The following is a 15,332-nucleotide window of genomic DNA, read 5'->3' on the forward strand; positions in this document are numbered from 1 at the left end:
TGACATTACACACACATGACATTACACACACACATGACATTACACACACACATGACATTACACACACACATGACATTACACACACACATGACATTACACACACATGACATTACACACACATGGCATTACACACACATGGCATTACACACACATGGCATTACACACACATGACATTACACACACACATGACATTACACACATATGACATTACACACGCATGACATTACACACACATGACATTACACACACATGACATTACACACACACACATTACACACACATCACATTACACACACATCACATTACACACACATCACATTACACACGCATGACATTACACACACATGACATTACACACACATGACATTACACACACACATTACACACACATGACATTACACACACATGACATTACACACACAAATTACACACACATCACATTACACACACATGACATTACACACACATGACATTACACACACATCACATTACACACGCATCACATTACACACGCATGACATTACACACACATGACATTACACACACATGACATTACACACACATCACATTACACACACATCACATTACACACGCATGACATTACACACACATGACATTACACACACATGACATTACACACACATGACATTACACACACATGACATTACACACACATGACATTACACACACATCACATTACACACACATCACATTACACACGCATGACATTACACACACATGACATTACACACACATGACATTACACACACATCACATTACACACACATGACATTACACACACATGACATTACACACACATCACATTACACACACATGACATTACACACACATGACATTACACACACATCACATTACACACACATGACATTACACACACATCACATTACACACACATGACATTACACACACATGACATTACACACACGACATTACACACACATGACATTACACACACATGACATTACACACACGACATTACACACACATGACATTACACACACATCAGATTAGAAATACCTCTGAGCTTATCTGTTCTGGTCAGTCTGCCAAGGAACAGAGACAGGCTGGCTACTCAGCCAGACAGAGACGGAGAGAGGAGGAGGAGAGGAGGAGGGGGTGGGGTGGGAGAGGAGGAGGAGGTGGGGTGGGAGGGTTGATCATAGTTTATAGTTGTAAAAGAGTGTATGGTGTTTAGCGGTTTGGGGAAAGGAAAGGGGGGGAGTGCGAGGGAAGGGGTAGGGGGATGTATGGCCTGATCTGTGGATATGTTGTCAGCTGGTAACACACAGTTAACTGGTCCCAGGTCTGTGCTTTAGCTCCTCTACAATACAGAACTTAACTAAAGCACATAAAGTGTAGATCTGGGATCAGGCTAACACAAACTGCGCCTACACTACATGGGAGTAGGAGCTGAGCATTGTGTTTGTGTGTGTGTGTGTGTGTGTGTGTGTGTGTGTGTGTGTGTGTGTGTGTGTGTGTGTGTGTGTGTGTGTGTGTGTGTGTGTGTGTGTGTGTGTGTGTGTGTGTGTGTGTGTGTGTGTCTGTGTGTGTGTGTGTAATAAAGAACATACAGCACAGATGCACTCTCTCGCAAGGTGACGCCAAGCAGCAAGTGTGTTTGCAATCCTCTACAGTAACAATAACCTATGTAATGGAAGATATCTGTGAGATTTCTGAAATATGCCTGACAGTGCAATTATATCCACGTTGCAGCACATTAAAAAAATATATACATTTGACCTGTGCTGGGAACAGTGCAGGGAACATTCTAAATCACCCCAACTGAATCTCATCGTCCCGTGAATAAAAACAACATGAATCCTACTCCCATTCCCACTCTGTTCTATATGTGGTCTGAGTAAGAGGAACATCCACTGGTTAACACCTGGGAAACAGTTTGTTACTGAGCACACACTGGAACATGCTGAGAAGCTCCATAACATGACTGTTCAATAACACGACAACACGCAACCCCGCTCCAGGCCATGGAGACGGAGAGGTGGAGGGGGGAGGGAGGGAGGGGAGGGGGGGGCTGGCCTGCAACATGTTTTTGAAACTCAACACTTTTCTAATGTTTCCTCATTGCTGCAGCAGCAGTCTGTCCCAGTGACCAGCGAATGGTTAGTGGTTGTGCGTTTAGAAAAACATGAGTGGGGGCCAGGAGGGGAAGGGGATCAAGGCAACTCAAGAAAACAAACAGTATATACATACATACATACATACATATATATACTTTATTGTCATTTTTTGTGTATAGTCAGCAAAAGTGGTCACACAGCACCATATACAGGTACAGCAAAACCCTACCATCTATTCCTGCTATAGATACAAATGTAGGATTTCATTTGTTCACTCTTCTGTTGATGGGCAGGAAATGCAAATTTGTAGTGTATTTGATTTTTAAAAAGGCTTCTAAAGTTTGTGATTTCCACTTTGAAAATTCAGACTTGATTTGCCCAAACGAAAAATGTATCAACCCCTACAACAATGTCCATTAATTATAATCCACATAATACTTCACATTTCCTGAGGCTGAAGGATTATTTTCCTGCTGTAGCAAACTGCCTCAAATGAAGATCCTATTGTATTATTGACTGTATGTTTGTTTATTCCATGTGTAACTCTGTGTTGTTGTTTGTGTCGAACTGCTGTGCTTTATCTTGGCCAGGTCTCAGTTGTAAATGAGAACTTGTTCTCAACTAGCCTACCTGGTTAAATAAAGGTGAAATAAAAATATTAAAAAAACGTCTGTAGCGTATCATTTTTCAAGGGCTACTTCGCTATACTCTAAGAAACGGAGGAAAATAATATCTGGACTCTCCCGACTCTCCTAGACACATGAAACCCCCTTGTATAGCACAACATACAGAATGTCCCTGAAACCACCGTCAGAGATACAGAGATACAGACTGTACCGTACATGCAGGGCCACAAAGAAACCTAAAGCAACAGAGACGGAGGAAAGGAGGAACAGCAGAAAGAGGAGGAAAAGAGAGAGACGGAAGAGGAGCATGAAAAAGAAGGACAGCGAGAGAAAGGAACTTGTCCTAAAGTAACCCTTCACCCAGTTGTCTTATTTTCAGCCGCTCGCTGTAAGAGGAACAACAGCAGAACAACAGCAGAACGCAGGAGAATAAGTTGGTCAAAAACAACAACAGTGACGCTGAGCTCGACATTCTGCTTGACAACATCTGACCAATTCGTTTCGAGGAAACACACATTAGGGCTATCGCCTCGGGCCAATCAGATTGCAGTGTTCTAAAACTATTGCACATCATCATCGGCCAAGGAAAATGAATCTTTCTGGCAAGTCTCAACACATCTTTCCCCAGAGGCATAACGGATTGCATAAGGCTTCAGGGAAGAAAACAGGTACATTATGTACATGTACGAGTGCTGGTCTAGGATCAGTTTAGCCCTTTAGATTGTTCGATTATCATCATTTTATGGACAGGGAGGACCTGATCCTCGATCAGCACTTCTATACTCTGAGAATCTTTGTGAATACAACGCCCCCAGATCTTCTCTAATTACTGAAACAATCCCAGCTGTGTGACTGGGTTGACCATCGGGATGGCACAAAGACGCCCACAGGGAGTCTGTCTGTCTGCACCGCCAAGATATCTTAGTATCCTGCTCTATGGCTGAACTGAAAAACATCAGGGCAACAGAATAGCCACAGGTGCATTCCAGCTAAAGTGGGTACTAGGCTTGAATGGTGACACGAAAGAACAGTTTCCCACAGCAATTATTCGTCAGTAACAATCGAGCCAGTTACAAAAAACTATTGATGAGATCAACTCATAAAAAAATATCATTAAACAGTTCTTATGGGTTTTGGGGAAAGATTTCGCAGACAGAAGAAAACATATTGAAGCTATCTGGGAGGTTGTTGTTGCTTTCACAAACTAGCTTCACACTGTCTGTCTATCTCTCTCTCTTTCTCCCCATCTCTCTCTCTCTCTCTCTCTCTCTCTCTCTCTCTCTCTCACTCTCTGACTCTCTCTCTCCCCATCTCTCTCTCTCTCACTCTCTGACTCTCTTTCTCCCCATCTCTTTCTCTCTCGCTCTCTCTCTCTCTCTCTCTGACTCTCTCTCCCCATCTCTCTCTCTCTCTGTCACTCTCTGACTCTCTCTCCCCATCTCTCTGTCTCTCTCTCTCTCTGACTCTCTCTATCCCCATCTCTCTCTCTGACTCTCTCTCTCCCCATCTCTCTCTCTCTCCCCCCAACTCGCTCTCTCTCTGACTCTCTCTCTCCCCATCTCTCTCTCTCTCTCTCTCTCTCTGACTCTCTCTCTCTGACTCTCTCTCTCCCCATCTCTCTCTCTCTCTCTCTCTGTCTCTCTCTGCCTGTCTGAACCCACCTTGTGGTATTAGGGCTACGTGTGTGAGGTTTGTAGAGAAGTCTGTCACCAACACTCTCTCCTGCTCTGCTACCTCTTTTTCTTACATGTTCTTTGACCGTGAGCCACAAGTGGATGTTACTGAAAGAATAGAAGAGAAAGTATGGCAGGAGGAGGATGTGAGCGAGAGACAGAGAAGAAGAGAGAGAGACAGAGAGAGAGAGGAAGAGAGAGAGAGCACGAGACATGATGAGAGCGCGAGAGAGAGAGATGAAGAGAGATAGAGAGAGAGAGAGATGAAGAGAGATGAAGAGAAAGAGAGAGCGAGCGAGCGAGAGAAAGATGGAGAGACTTCTATGAGTGTTACTGTTCATTTTTATTGTTTATTTCACTTTTGTATATTATCTACTTCACTTGCTTTGGCAATGTTAACATATGTTTCCCATGCCAATAAAGCCCCTTGAATTGAATTGAGAGAGAGAGAGAGATGAAGAGAGACAGAGACAGATAGAGAGAGATGAATAGAGAGAGAGAGAGAGAGAAGAAGAGAGAGAGAGAGCGAGAGAGATGAAGAGAGACGAAGAGTGAGAGAGACAGAGAGAGAGAGCGAGACAGAGAGAGCGAAAGAGATGAAGAGAGAGAGAGTGAGAGATCGAGAGAGAGAGAGAGAGAGAGGGGAGAGAGAGAGAGAGAGAGCGAATACCTGACCACTGTGACTGACTCAAAATTAAGGAAAGCTTTGACTATGTACAGACTCAGTGAGCATAGCCTTGCTATTGAGAGAGGTCGCTGTAGGCTCAGTGTAAACTGAGCTGCACTTCCTAACCTCCTGACAAATGTATGACCATATTAGAGACACATATTTCCCACAGATTACACAGACCCACAAAGAATTCAAAAACAAATCCAATTTTGATAAACTCCCATATCTACTGGGTGAAATACCACAGTGTGTCATCACAGAAGCTAGATTTGTGACATGTTGCCACAAGAAAAGGGCAACCAGTGAAGAACAAACACCATTGTAAATACAACCCATATTTATGTTGATTTATTTTCTCTTTTGTACTTTAACTATTTGCCCATTGTTACAACACTGTATATAGACATAATATGACATTTGAAATGTATCTATTATTTTGGAACGCGAGTGTAATGTTTTCTGTTCCTTTTTATTGTTTATTTCACTTTTGTTTATCCACATTTCACTTGCTTTGGCAATGTAAACATGTTTCCCATGCCAATAAAGCCCCTTCAAATTAATTGAATTGAGAGAGACACAGAGAGACAGACACAGAGAGAGAGAGAGACAGAGAGAGAGAGAGAGAGAGAGAGAGAGAGAGAGAGATGAAGAGAGAGAGAGAGAGAGAGAGAGAGAGAGAGAGAGAGAGAGAGAGAGAGAGAGAGAGAGAGAGAGAGAGAGAGAGAGAGAGAGAGAGAGAGAGAGAGAGAGAGAGAGAGAGAGAGAGAGAGAGAGAGAGAGAGAGAGAGAGAGATGAAGAGAGAGAGAGAGAGAGAGAGAGAGAGATGAAGAGAGAGAGAGAGAGAGAGAGAGAGAGAGAGAGAGAGAGAGAGAGAGAGAGAGAGAGAGAGAGAGAGAGAGAGAGAGAGAGAGAGAGAGAGAGAGTGTGTGAAGGGTGAGTGAACCAGAAAGAGACCCAGGTTAAATTCAACCTCACGAAGTTGTTCCCCACTTTTTGCCCTCCTTCACTCTCCTTCACAGATCTGATATGATTGAATAAGTGAAAGCAATACAATGTAGACTAGATGTAGCTACTGCTTGCACCGATTCCAGTTTTCTCAGATCTGTGAAGGAACAATCTGTTGATGTTTTACTCCTCTCTCTTTCGCGTGTCCTTTTCCCGCCCTTTCCACTCTTCCTGCAGGAAGAGGCGCTACTACTACACCAATACAACAGAATCTTATTGGTTTCCTACAAACAACAAATCTTTGGCATGCAGAGAGATGACAAAACACAGAGTAGAGAACAAACCAACCTGAGTTGTCAAAGTAAGGCTAAAATAGTTTTTAAGACTTGCAGTAATTGTAGCATAGAATTGCATTATCATTGCATAGCTAAACATGAAAAAAAACGTATTTAACAAAAACTCTCTCTCTTTCACTCTTGTTTCTTTCTTTCTCTCTCTCTGTCACTCTCTGTCACTCTCTCTCTCTCTGTCACTCTCTAACATTCAATCCATTCAACATTTCAACACCCTTCCACCCCCCCCCCCCCATCATCCCCCTCCTCCACCTCTCCCTCCAGGGTACAGGGTACTCACGTAGGCAGACGCCGGCCAGTAGGCGCAGACCGTTCTCTGGGGGGAAGCAGGTTGGGAAGAGGGGCTGTAGGACGTAGTTGGAGAAGGTGAGGGCGATCACCGCCTGGTTGGTGGGGTAGATCACCAGCACTGCGATCCACAGACGCAGGAACCTAGAGGAAGAGGAGGGAGAGAGATGGAGGGAGAGGAGAGGAAGGGGTAAATTAGGGTTATGAACAGCATGTAGACACTGACGTATGTACGTGCACGCACATACACACACACACACACACACACACGTCCGTGCACACACACACACAGATAGTGTGTTTACAACATAGAGTAGGACGGGATAACAATGTATTGTATAAATCATGAAGGGGCAGAGCTACTCTTAGAGGGATAGAGGTCCCTCCCTCCCTCTCTCAGAGAGTGGAGTGTGTGTGTTAAGGAGGGGGCAGTGATATTTATCTGACTAGAGGAGGGGAAGGCCACATCAGAACATGGTTTTTCCCAAAATTCTCCACCAGCTTCTGGAGCGGTCATTATGCTTCGCTGCGTTCCCCATCTTAGCCTGGCTGTTACTCACAAAAACTGTGTGTGTGAGCCGGTGTTGAGCCAGAGTGTGTCTATGTGTGTGTTAACAAAATGTTCACAAGGCAACACGTCTGTAAGATTAAAGTAAAGCCCCAAAGCTGAGCCCTCAGTTAAGGAATTGATTTGTAACAATGTGTGATAGTATTTCATCAGGACTGAGTGTCAGCACCACCATGGCTAGTACTGGAACGCCTGGCCTGACACCCCCACGCCAATGGGGTGGGCACATCCACAAACACCTATGGAGAGTCTCTGCGGAAGAGTCCACCCCCCCCCCCGGCAACGCAGGGGTGTCGCTATCAACAACCTTGTTTCTGCTGTACCCTCCGACTCCTACACAGTACACCATCAAAACAAACACTCCTTGATCGTAACTTGGTATCACAGAGAGAAGGAAACAGTATGTGCCCCGAAGAACTTCAAACCTAAACATCTGAGGCATCTGGAGGAAACAGTCCCGAGAGCCATTCTAACATACTAAACAAAGCCTTCAAACAGAGAATATGAGTTAGTTCTGGGTAAAACTTTGTTTCATTTTAAACCTCTCATTGATCTACAGACGGGACACTAACAATAGTCTGAGGTGTTTTGGTCTGGGTGAATTCCTCTCTGAAAATATTCTTGATACAAAATGGATCCAGACTGTTACAACACAAGATCTGTGTGTGTTTACCGTCTGGGCGAACACTACAAACACATTAATCAATGTGGACAAAGGATTGGTGATACGTCCTGGACAGAAGATACCAGAGAGGATAAGAATGAGTGAGTGAGTTAGATCAGTGAATACAGTGGTGGGTCAAAGGTCACCAAGCACCATAGATCCAGCCACTCACCCTGCCAGTCCTCCGAAGATGTCCTTGACGTATGCGTAGTCTCCCCCTGACTTGGGGATGGTGACACCCAGCTCGGCGTAGCACAGCGCCCCGATAGCCGTGATGATGCCGGTGACGATCCACACGATCAGCGCCAGACCCACCGAACTGGCGTTCTCCATCACGCCCTTAGGGCTGACGAAGATCCCCGACCCGATGATGTTACCTGGGATAGAGAGAAGAAGAGGGGACGATTAGTGAAGTGACACCAACAGTTATTTGAGGTACCGAGGAGAAGGGGGGGGGTTATTAGCGTGACACCAGTGTCATTCACAGGCAGGAAGAGCTGAAGGGGGATGGAGACATTAGAGAACATCAGTTCCACCATCTAATAACGATGGGAGAAGGGAACGTTATCGACGTGACACCAGCATTCGTCACAGGTTTGCAATCAGGAGATCAATTGGGGGGAACAGAGTGGAAGCAATGGAGGCAGTTTAAAGAGGGATTCTAAACAATGTGTGTAAAAAAAGCACAGTTCAGAATCCCTAATCCAATCATGAGCGTGCTCTATACCACTGAGAGACAACACCATGTTACCAGACCCAGAGGAGGAGGAGGTTCTGACCCAGAAGTTCCATGAACACATCTGATTGCTCAGCCTTTTAGCTGATTTCCTAGAGAAGAGAAGGAGGGCAATAAAGGAGGGAGACAAACAGAATGTTGGGATTTAAAGAGTGGTGTAGTGGAAAATGGATGACAGAGGGCAAATGTGAGGACGAAGGAGACAGATAAAGTAGAAGAAAGAGAGAGAGAGAGAGAGAGAGAGAGAGAGAGAGAGAGAGACAAAGAGAGAGGAGAGAATTTAATTTTAACAGCAGTGAGCAGCCAGCCAGCCAGCAGACAGAGTGGAAATGCAATGTGCTGAGTTAGCACTGAGGATGAGAAGACACAGAGAGAGAGAGAGAGTGAGTGAGTGTGAGAGTGAGTGAGTGAGTGAGTGAGAGCGAGAGAGAGAGAGAGAGAGAGAGAGAGAGAGAGAGAAAGGGGGGAGAGGTGAGTGTGTGTGTGTGTGTGTATGTGTACTAAGGAGGCCCCTACACTACATCAGAACAATGCCCTGACAGCCTATATAAGCATCAGACTGGCAGTCAGTTTATAGAGCTAGGAAACATGAAAGAGACAGTGTGTGTGTGTGTGTTAGGTTAGACTTGGTTTAGATGACAAGTTAACTACTCACACCCCATCAGAGATCTGACGAAGCAGTAGGGGTCAGAGGTCGGGGCTTGAGAATCAGATTCAGCTGACTGATTGGCTCATAAACCTTGACAGCGAATGGCTCGCCAGGGCTAAAGATCGTGCATTAGAACTTGCAGAGTCAGAGTTGACTGAGGAGAATACACAGTACAAAAGCCAAAGGTATTGATATAGACTTTTTGAATAGGGTTTGTGTGTGTGTGTTCTCTTTTACTTCAACATTCTCTACAGGTACACACACACACACACACACACACACACACACACACACACACACACACACACACACACACACACACACACACACACACACCAATGGATGAACAGTCTGAAACCACGAGCATTTAAATGCTCCATATGCATCGTGAACTGTACTCGCTGGTGCACTTACGTAACGTTGACTTAGTGGCTGAAGGGTAAAGAAGGATTCATCTCAACCTTGACTAAAGAAGGCGACTGCTTCCAGTTTGTTGACTACATCTTTGGTACTGTGCAGTCAGTGTACCAACTTTACAAGGCTTCAGTTCAGCAACTTTGTGTGTGACCCTTGGATGGTGAGACAATGAGAGGGGACTGGGTTAGGTTATAGGGTGACTGGTGAGACAATGAGAGGGGACTGGGTTAGGTTATAGGGTGACTGGTGAGACAATGAGAGGGGACTGGGTTAGGTTATAGGGTGACTGGTGAGACAATGAGAGGGGACTGGGTTAGGTTATAGGGTGACTGGTGAGACAATGAGAGGGGACTAGTAGGATTGGTGTAGTCATTGGCTGGAGGTAGTTTCCACCATTGTTCACGCCATGAAGGGGAGTTTGCAGCCACACACTTTGAGAGAACGGTGGAGAATTGGGAATGAAACCTAAAGGTCTCTGTAAGCACTAGAACAAGTAAGAACCAAACCCAGCATGTGTAATCTGCAGGAGAATGTACACTAAAACATCACTGGCCTCAAACAATGCTGGTAGGCCTACAGCTCAGACAAAGCTGTTCATGTCATGTGCTAGGCTTACTTACTCAGACAAAGGCTACGTCCCAATTGGCACCCTACTCCCCAACACGGTGCCCTACTTTGTAGGGAATAGGGTGCCATTTGAGACGCAGCCAGTGCTTACTTCAGCCTTATGATCCCCTTTCATGAACAATGTGCTGTGTAGTGTGTCCCAGTCTACTGCCCCCTTACCAGAGGCAGGGCCCTTAACCAGAGCTCCCAAGCTCCAAGCTGTGATGAACTGACAAGCATCCCAGAACAACACAGACAGGTGAACGCTGAGCACAGATGTAATGTGCACAAGGCTCTCCGAGACCTACACTAATGGTTAAGGTTAGGAAGCTGCTCCTAGACCTGTACCAAGGGGACTTCAACCCAGAGAGTAGCGCTACAGCTGTGAGCGGGTTCTGTGGTATTACAAAGACCAGGGAGATTAGCGCATTTTCACTTCCTCCCTGTCCCTAAAGCCCTCTACAAACTGCCCAGCTGAGGCAACCTGCTGCTTGGACGCTGTCCAGAAGCTCTCCGAGGACACACACACACACACACACACACACACACACACACACACACACACACACACACACACACACACACACACACACACACACACACACACACACACACACACACACACACACACACAACCTCAGAGAGCGCTGCCAATTAGCACTTATCATTACAGCAGTGCCCAGCTTTGAGTTTAATGGGCCCAGAGTAAAAGAGGTGAAGAATGAAGAATGAAATAATGTTAGAAGGAATGAAAGGAGGAGGGGGAGGTGAATAATTAAATAATGTTAGAAGGAATGAAAGGAGGAGGGGGAGGTGAAGAATGTGGTGAGCTACTGCAATCCCCATCATCCACCCACCTGACTGTCACTCCTACCTGCTGACTCTGATTAGGCCACCTCCCCCACCTCACTCCCCTCAGTCTCTCCTCCTCACCGCCCTCACCCCTCACCCAGAAGGGGGTGAAGGTGGACTCACAATAGATCTGACTGACTGTACCTTTAGCTCATAACCCCCCCCCAGCCCCCTTCAAGGGAACAGAGAACAAAGGCTGAGGGAAGAGTTGGAACATGGCAGTTTGAGTTCAGTCATCTGACGATAAGGCCTCGCACGTGAGATAAGATGAGAGATCAGGGTTGTGTTCATTTGGCATAGAACGGAAGAAAACATTCTGTTGCAAACCATTTTGCTTCGGTGTGCATTAATGAATATGGCCCAGATGTGTTCGTGAAAGAGTGACCTTACTGTAGACTAGTGTGTCATAATGACATGTTGGCTACTATGGTAATCATTGGCTTGCTCTTTTAAAGCTTCATGATTGGGGTTAAATGTTGTGGGTTAAACTGTTAATGATATCTGGAAGATGAAGAACCTATGGACTGGGTGGGAGCAATTCACACCTCTAGTCTGTTCACTCTTTTGCATTTAAAAACAAGGGCTGCGACCCAAGTGGCACCATATCCCCTATATAGTGCACCACTTTGGGCCATGGCCCATAGAGCTCTGGTCAAAAGTAATGCACTTTAAGAATAGGCTGCTATTTTAGTTTTTGAACCGTTCTGTTTTAATGATGGCGAGTCTAGTATTTATGTTGGAGATGAATGGATGATATTTGAATGGGGGAGAGTCTATGGGGCAGAAGTCAGGACATAGGGGCTCTCTTCATACAGGCTCATTCAATAGAGCTCAAAGGAGAGGTCTACCATGGGCCTACCCTTCAATATCTGCTTTATTTGCTGTTAGCTGTAACTCTCTCTCTGTCTCTCTCTCTCTCTGTCTCTCTCTCTGTCTCTCTCTGTCTCTCTCTCTCCCATCTCCCATCTCCCTCAAGGGTGAAAGACCAGAGACCACACCACTGATTCACCTGGACCTCACAACAACAAATCCTCTGTCTGTCTATCGATCTACACAGCAGCTCAGATGGGCTTTACAGTGATTTACAATTACACTCCATCTATAGGATCTATCTATAGGCTGTAAGTGCAGGGCTCTACAGTGATTTACAATTACACTCCATCTATAGGATCTATCTATAGGCTGTAAGTGCAGGGCTCTACAGTGATTTACAATTACACTCCATCTATAGGATCTATCTATAGGCTGTAAGTGCAGGGCTCTACAGTGATTTACAATTACACTCCATCTATAGGATCTATCTATAGGCTGTAAGTGCAGGGCTCTACAGTGATTTACAATTACACTCCATCTATAGGATCTATCTATAGGCTGTAAGTGCAGGGCTCTACAGTGATTTACAATTACACTCCATCTATAGGATCTATCTATAGGCTGTAAGTGCAGGGCTCTACAGTGATTTACAATTACACTCCATCTATAGGATCTATCTATAGGCTGTAAGTGCAGGGCTCTACAGTGATTTACAATTACACTCCATCTATAGGATCTATCTATAGGCTGTAAGTGCAGGGCTCTACAGTGATTTACAATTACACTCCATCTATAGGATCTATCTATAGGCTGTAAGTGCAGGGCTCTACAGTGATTTACAATTACACTCCATCTATAGGATCTATCTATAGGCTGTAAGTGCAGGGCTCTACAGTGATTTACAATTACACTCCATCTATAGGATCTATCTATAGGCTGTAAGTGCAGGGCTCTACAGTGATTTACAATTACACTCCATCTATAGGATCTATCTATAGGCTGTAAGTGCAGGGCTCTACAGTGCGACCATTTTACTCGCATATGCGCCTCAAATTATTTGCATTGTGCTCCTAATTTCCTTTGTGCGTGCCTACATTTTTCAACTGGTGCATACACATGCTCCTTGTAAAAAAAAGTCTGGCCCGATGTGTTTGAATGATCACTTTGGATGATCACTTCCACTAAGCATAAACTAAGTGGCTCTGATCATAAGTATTGGTAAACAGATTTACAAGTAATATAAGCCTAGTTCGGTGGTTACATGGGTTTTCACTTTCTAATGGTAATGATGGTGTAATTACATGGAACAACAAAGAAATTGTAAATGTGACAAAGTGTTGCTTTTTCTTGAAATTACAGCTCAAAGCTCAGACATCTTAATTTACAGCAATGATGGAGATAATGTCCTGACAGTTTCAGTTTGGGCTGAAGATTAAAGAGATGATCAAAGTGTTGCTGATTAACTGACTAATGAACTCACAGCGAGATAGAGAATGAATTGAACTGAATGACTGGTAACTGCTGAAGTGATGCAATAGCCATCAACGATAATTAGCCTACATTAGAAGATGTTTAAAATTATCCACTAATAAGGTTCCATTTTGAGTAAGTGGGAGAGCGACCTTATGCCACCCAAACCAAATCTTATTCATAATGTTTATGCCATACTTAAAAGCAGCTCTCAGCTACTCTGAGCAGTGGTCAGTCCAATTCACTTTCATAGCACTGGTTTGCCAACTAGTTATGGACGAAACGCACACACACACACACACACACACACACACACACACACACACACACACACACACACACACACACACACACACACACACACACACACACACACACACACACACACACTTTCTTTGAGTCAGTGTACCTAAAGCTCAGGTGGGTCACAGTAGGCTATTATACAAAATTAACTACGCCTATAAATAACTTATTCGCAAACCTGCCTTTGCAAATACACATGAACATTATTAGAGACATTATCCATTCCAATGTTTGATTTTTGACACTTACCAACAATAATTCCGCAGGCGCTCACAAGGCCGATCTCTTTCTTCAGAGCCACCCCTCCTCCTGATTCCTTCCCGGACTCGGAGACAGCATCCCCACTAGACGCGGCTGCGCTGCCCCGTTGCCTTGGTCCGTTCGTCATTTTGGTGATAGAGTTGTTCAGTCCTCGCTGTGACACTTGCTGCTGCAGCTATGCCTGTGGTCGCTCTAAATTGATAGCTGAAAAGTACTTGGACGTAGGGGCTCAATGTGCGCTTCGGTAAGACCACACAGCACACTTCACAGCACTTCGCCCAAAGGTGTCGAAGATGAGTAGATACAAGTAATTGTTTATTTGTTGCAGTATTCTGGTGTAGCCTATTCAAACCCTCGCGAATTGAATTGAGCCTTCAGATGTTATGGGCAACACACTGCCACAAATAGTTAATTTATATAACAATAAATCAGTGCACTTACACGTTATGTAAACTTTGTTTTTAAACCTGTATTCTCATGTTGCTGTTCTCCAGAATACCATTGTATTTGCTGTTAGAATGTTGCACTCGCGCACTACCTGAGCGCTAAGGAAATTGCAACAAGGTCGCCTACCTAATCAGTTTATAAAATATGAAAAATGCCTAGTTTGCACTGCGGGCAACGACAACAAAAACATGAGATAACAGCTTTTTATCTCCTATTGACCGTTAACGCGACTGTCTAATTTGAGTAACAAAGTTGTGATATTTCACAGGTAATCTATTTTAATTGTTAGAGATATGACAACAAAAAAACGTATTGTTGAAAATATATAACCAAATAAGTAACAGGTATTCAATAGTCCATTTAGTGAACAAGAATGGCGTATTCCAGTGACATACTGCGAAAGAACCCTTCTGTCACAAAATATTCGTTTTGAAACAAAACTAAAACGTCTTTCACTGCTTCCTTGCCTACAGGTGAGAGCTCCAGAGACCCGACTTAGAGCATACCCTTACGCACAATTAAAACTGGTTGAAAAACACAACTGTGTGAAAATGTCCTTTCTGGTCTTCAGGTCTTCAGCGGTATACTTGCAGCTTGGTTTGACTAAACAATGAGCAAGATATTGGGTAAATATACATGTCCCCTTCATATTATGGGTACAGTAGGACCGCCCCTTTCCACACTAGCCCCTCCTCTTCTAACGACAAGGCTTTTCTTCCATCAGTTCAGCCTGTTCCATATACCCTTCCCCTCCTCCCCATATTCAAGTAATCGGCTTTTCCTCAACCCCCCCTCTGCTCCATACAGTACACCCCGAAGAAAACACCACACAAACATAGTGGAATACTACACAAACTCTCTCTCCCCCTTTCTCTCTCTCTCCCCCTTTCT

General features: G+C 44.5%; 1 protein-coding gene across 1 annotated transcript in view; it reads right to left on the bottom strand.

Annotated features, from left to right (window-relative positions):
- Positions 1–15,062, bottom strand: part of LOC106577803 (large neutral amino acids transporter small subunit 2) — a 24,105-nt gene extending 9,043 nt beyond the window's left edge. Inside the window, exons 1-3 of the mRNA XM_014156159.2 lie at positions 13,983–15,062; positions 8,060–8,264; positions 6,648–6,799 (exon numbers count right to left, since the gene is read on the bottom strand). Of these exons, the coding sequence (XP_014011634.1) occupies positions 6,648–6,799; positions 8,060–8,264; positions 13,983–14,121 (496 nt within the window). The 5' untranslated portion in view covers positions 14,122–15,062. The remainder of the gene's footprint in view (positions 1–6,647; positions 6,800–8,059; positions 8,265–13,982) is intronic.
- Positions 15,063–15,332: the final 270 nt, after the last annotated feature.

The sequence above is a fragment of the Salmo salar genome, chromosome ssa18 (assembly GCF_905237065.1).
Source record: "Salmo salar chromosome ssa18, Ssal_v3.1, whole genome shotgun sequence".
NCBI lineage: Eukaryota > Metazoa > Chordata > Actinopteri > Salmoniformes > Salmonidae > Salmo > Salmo salar.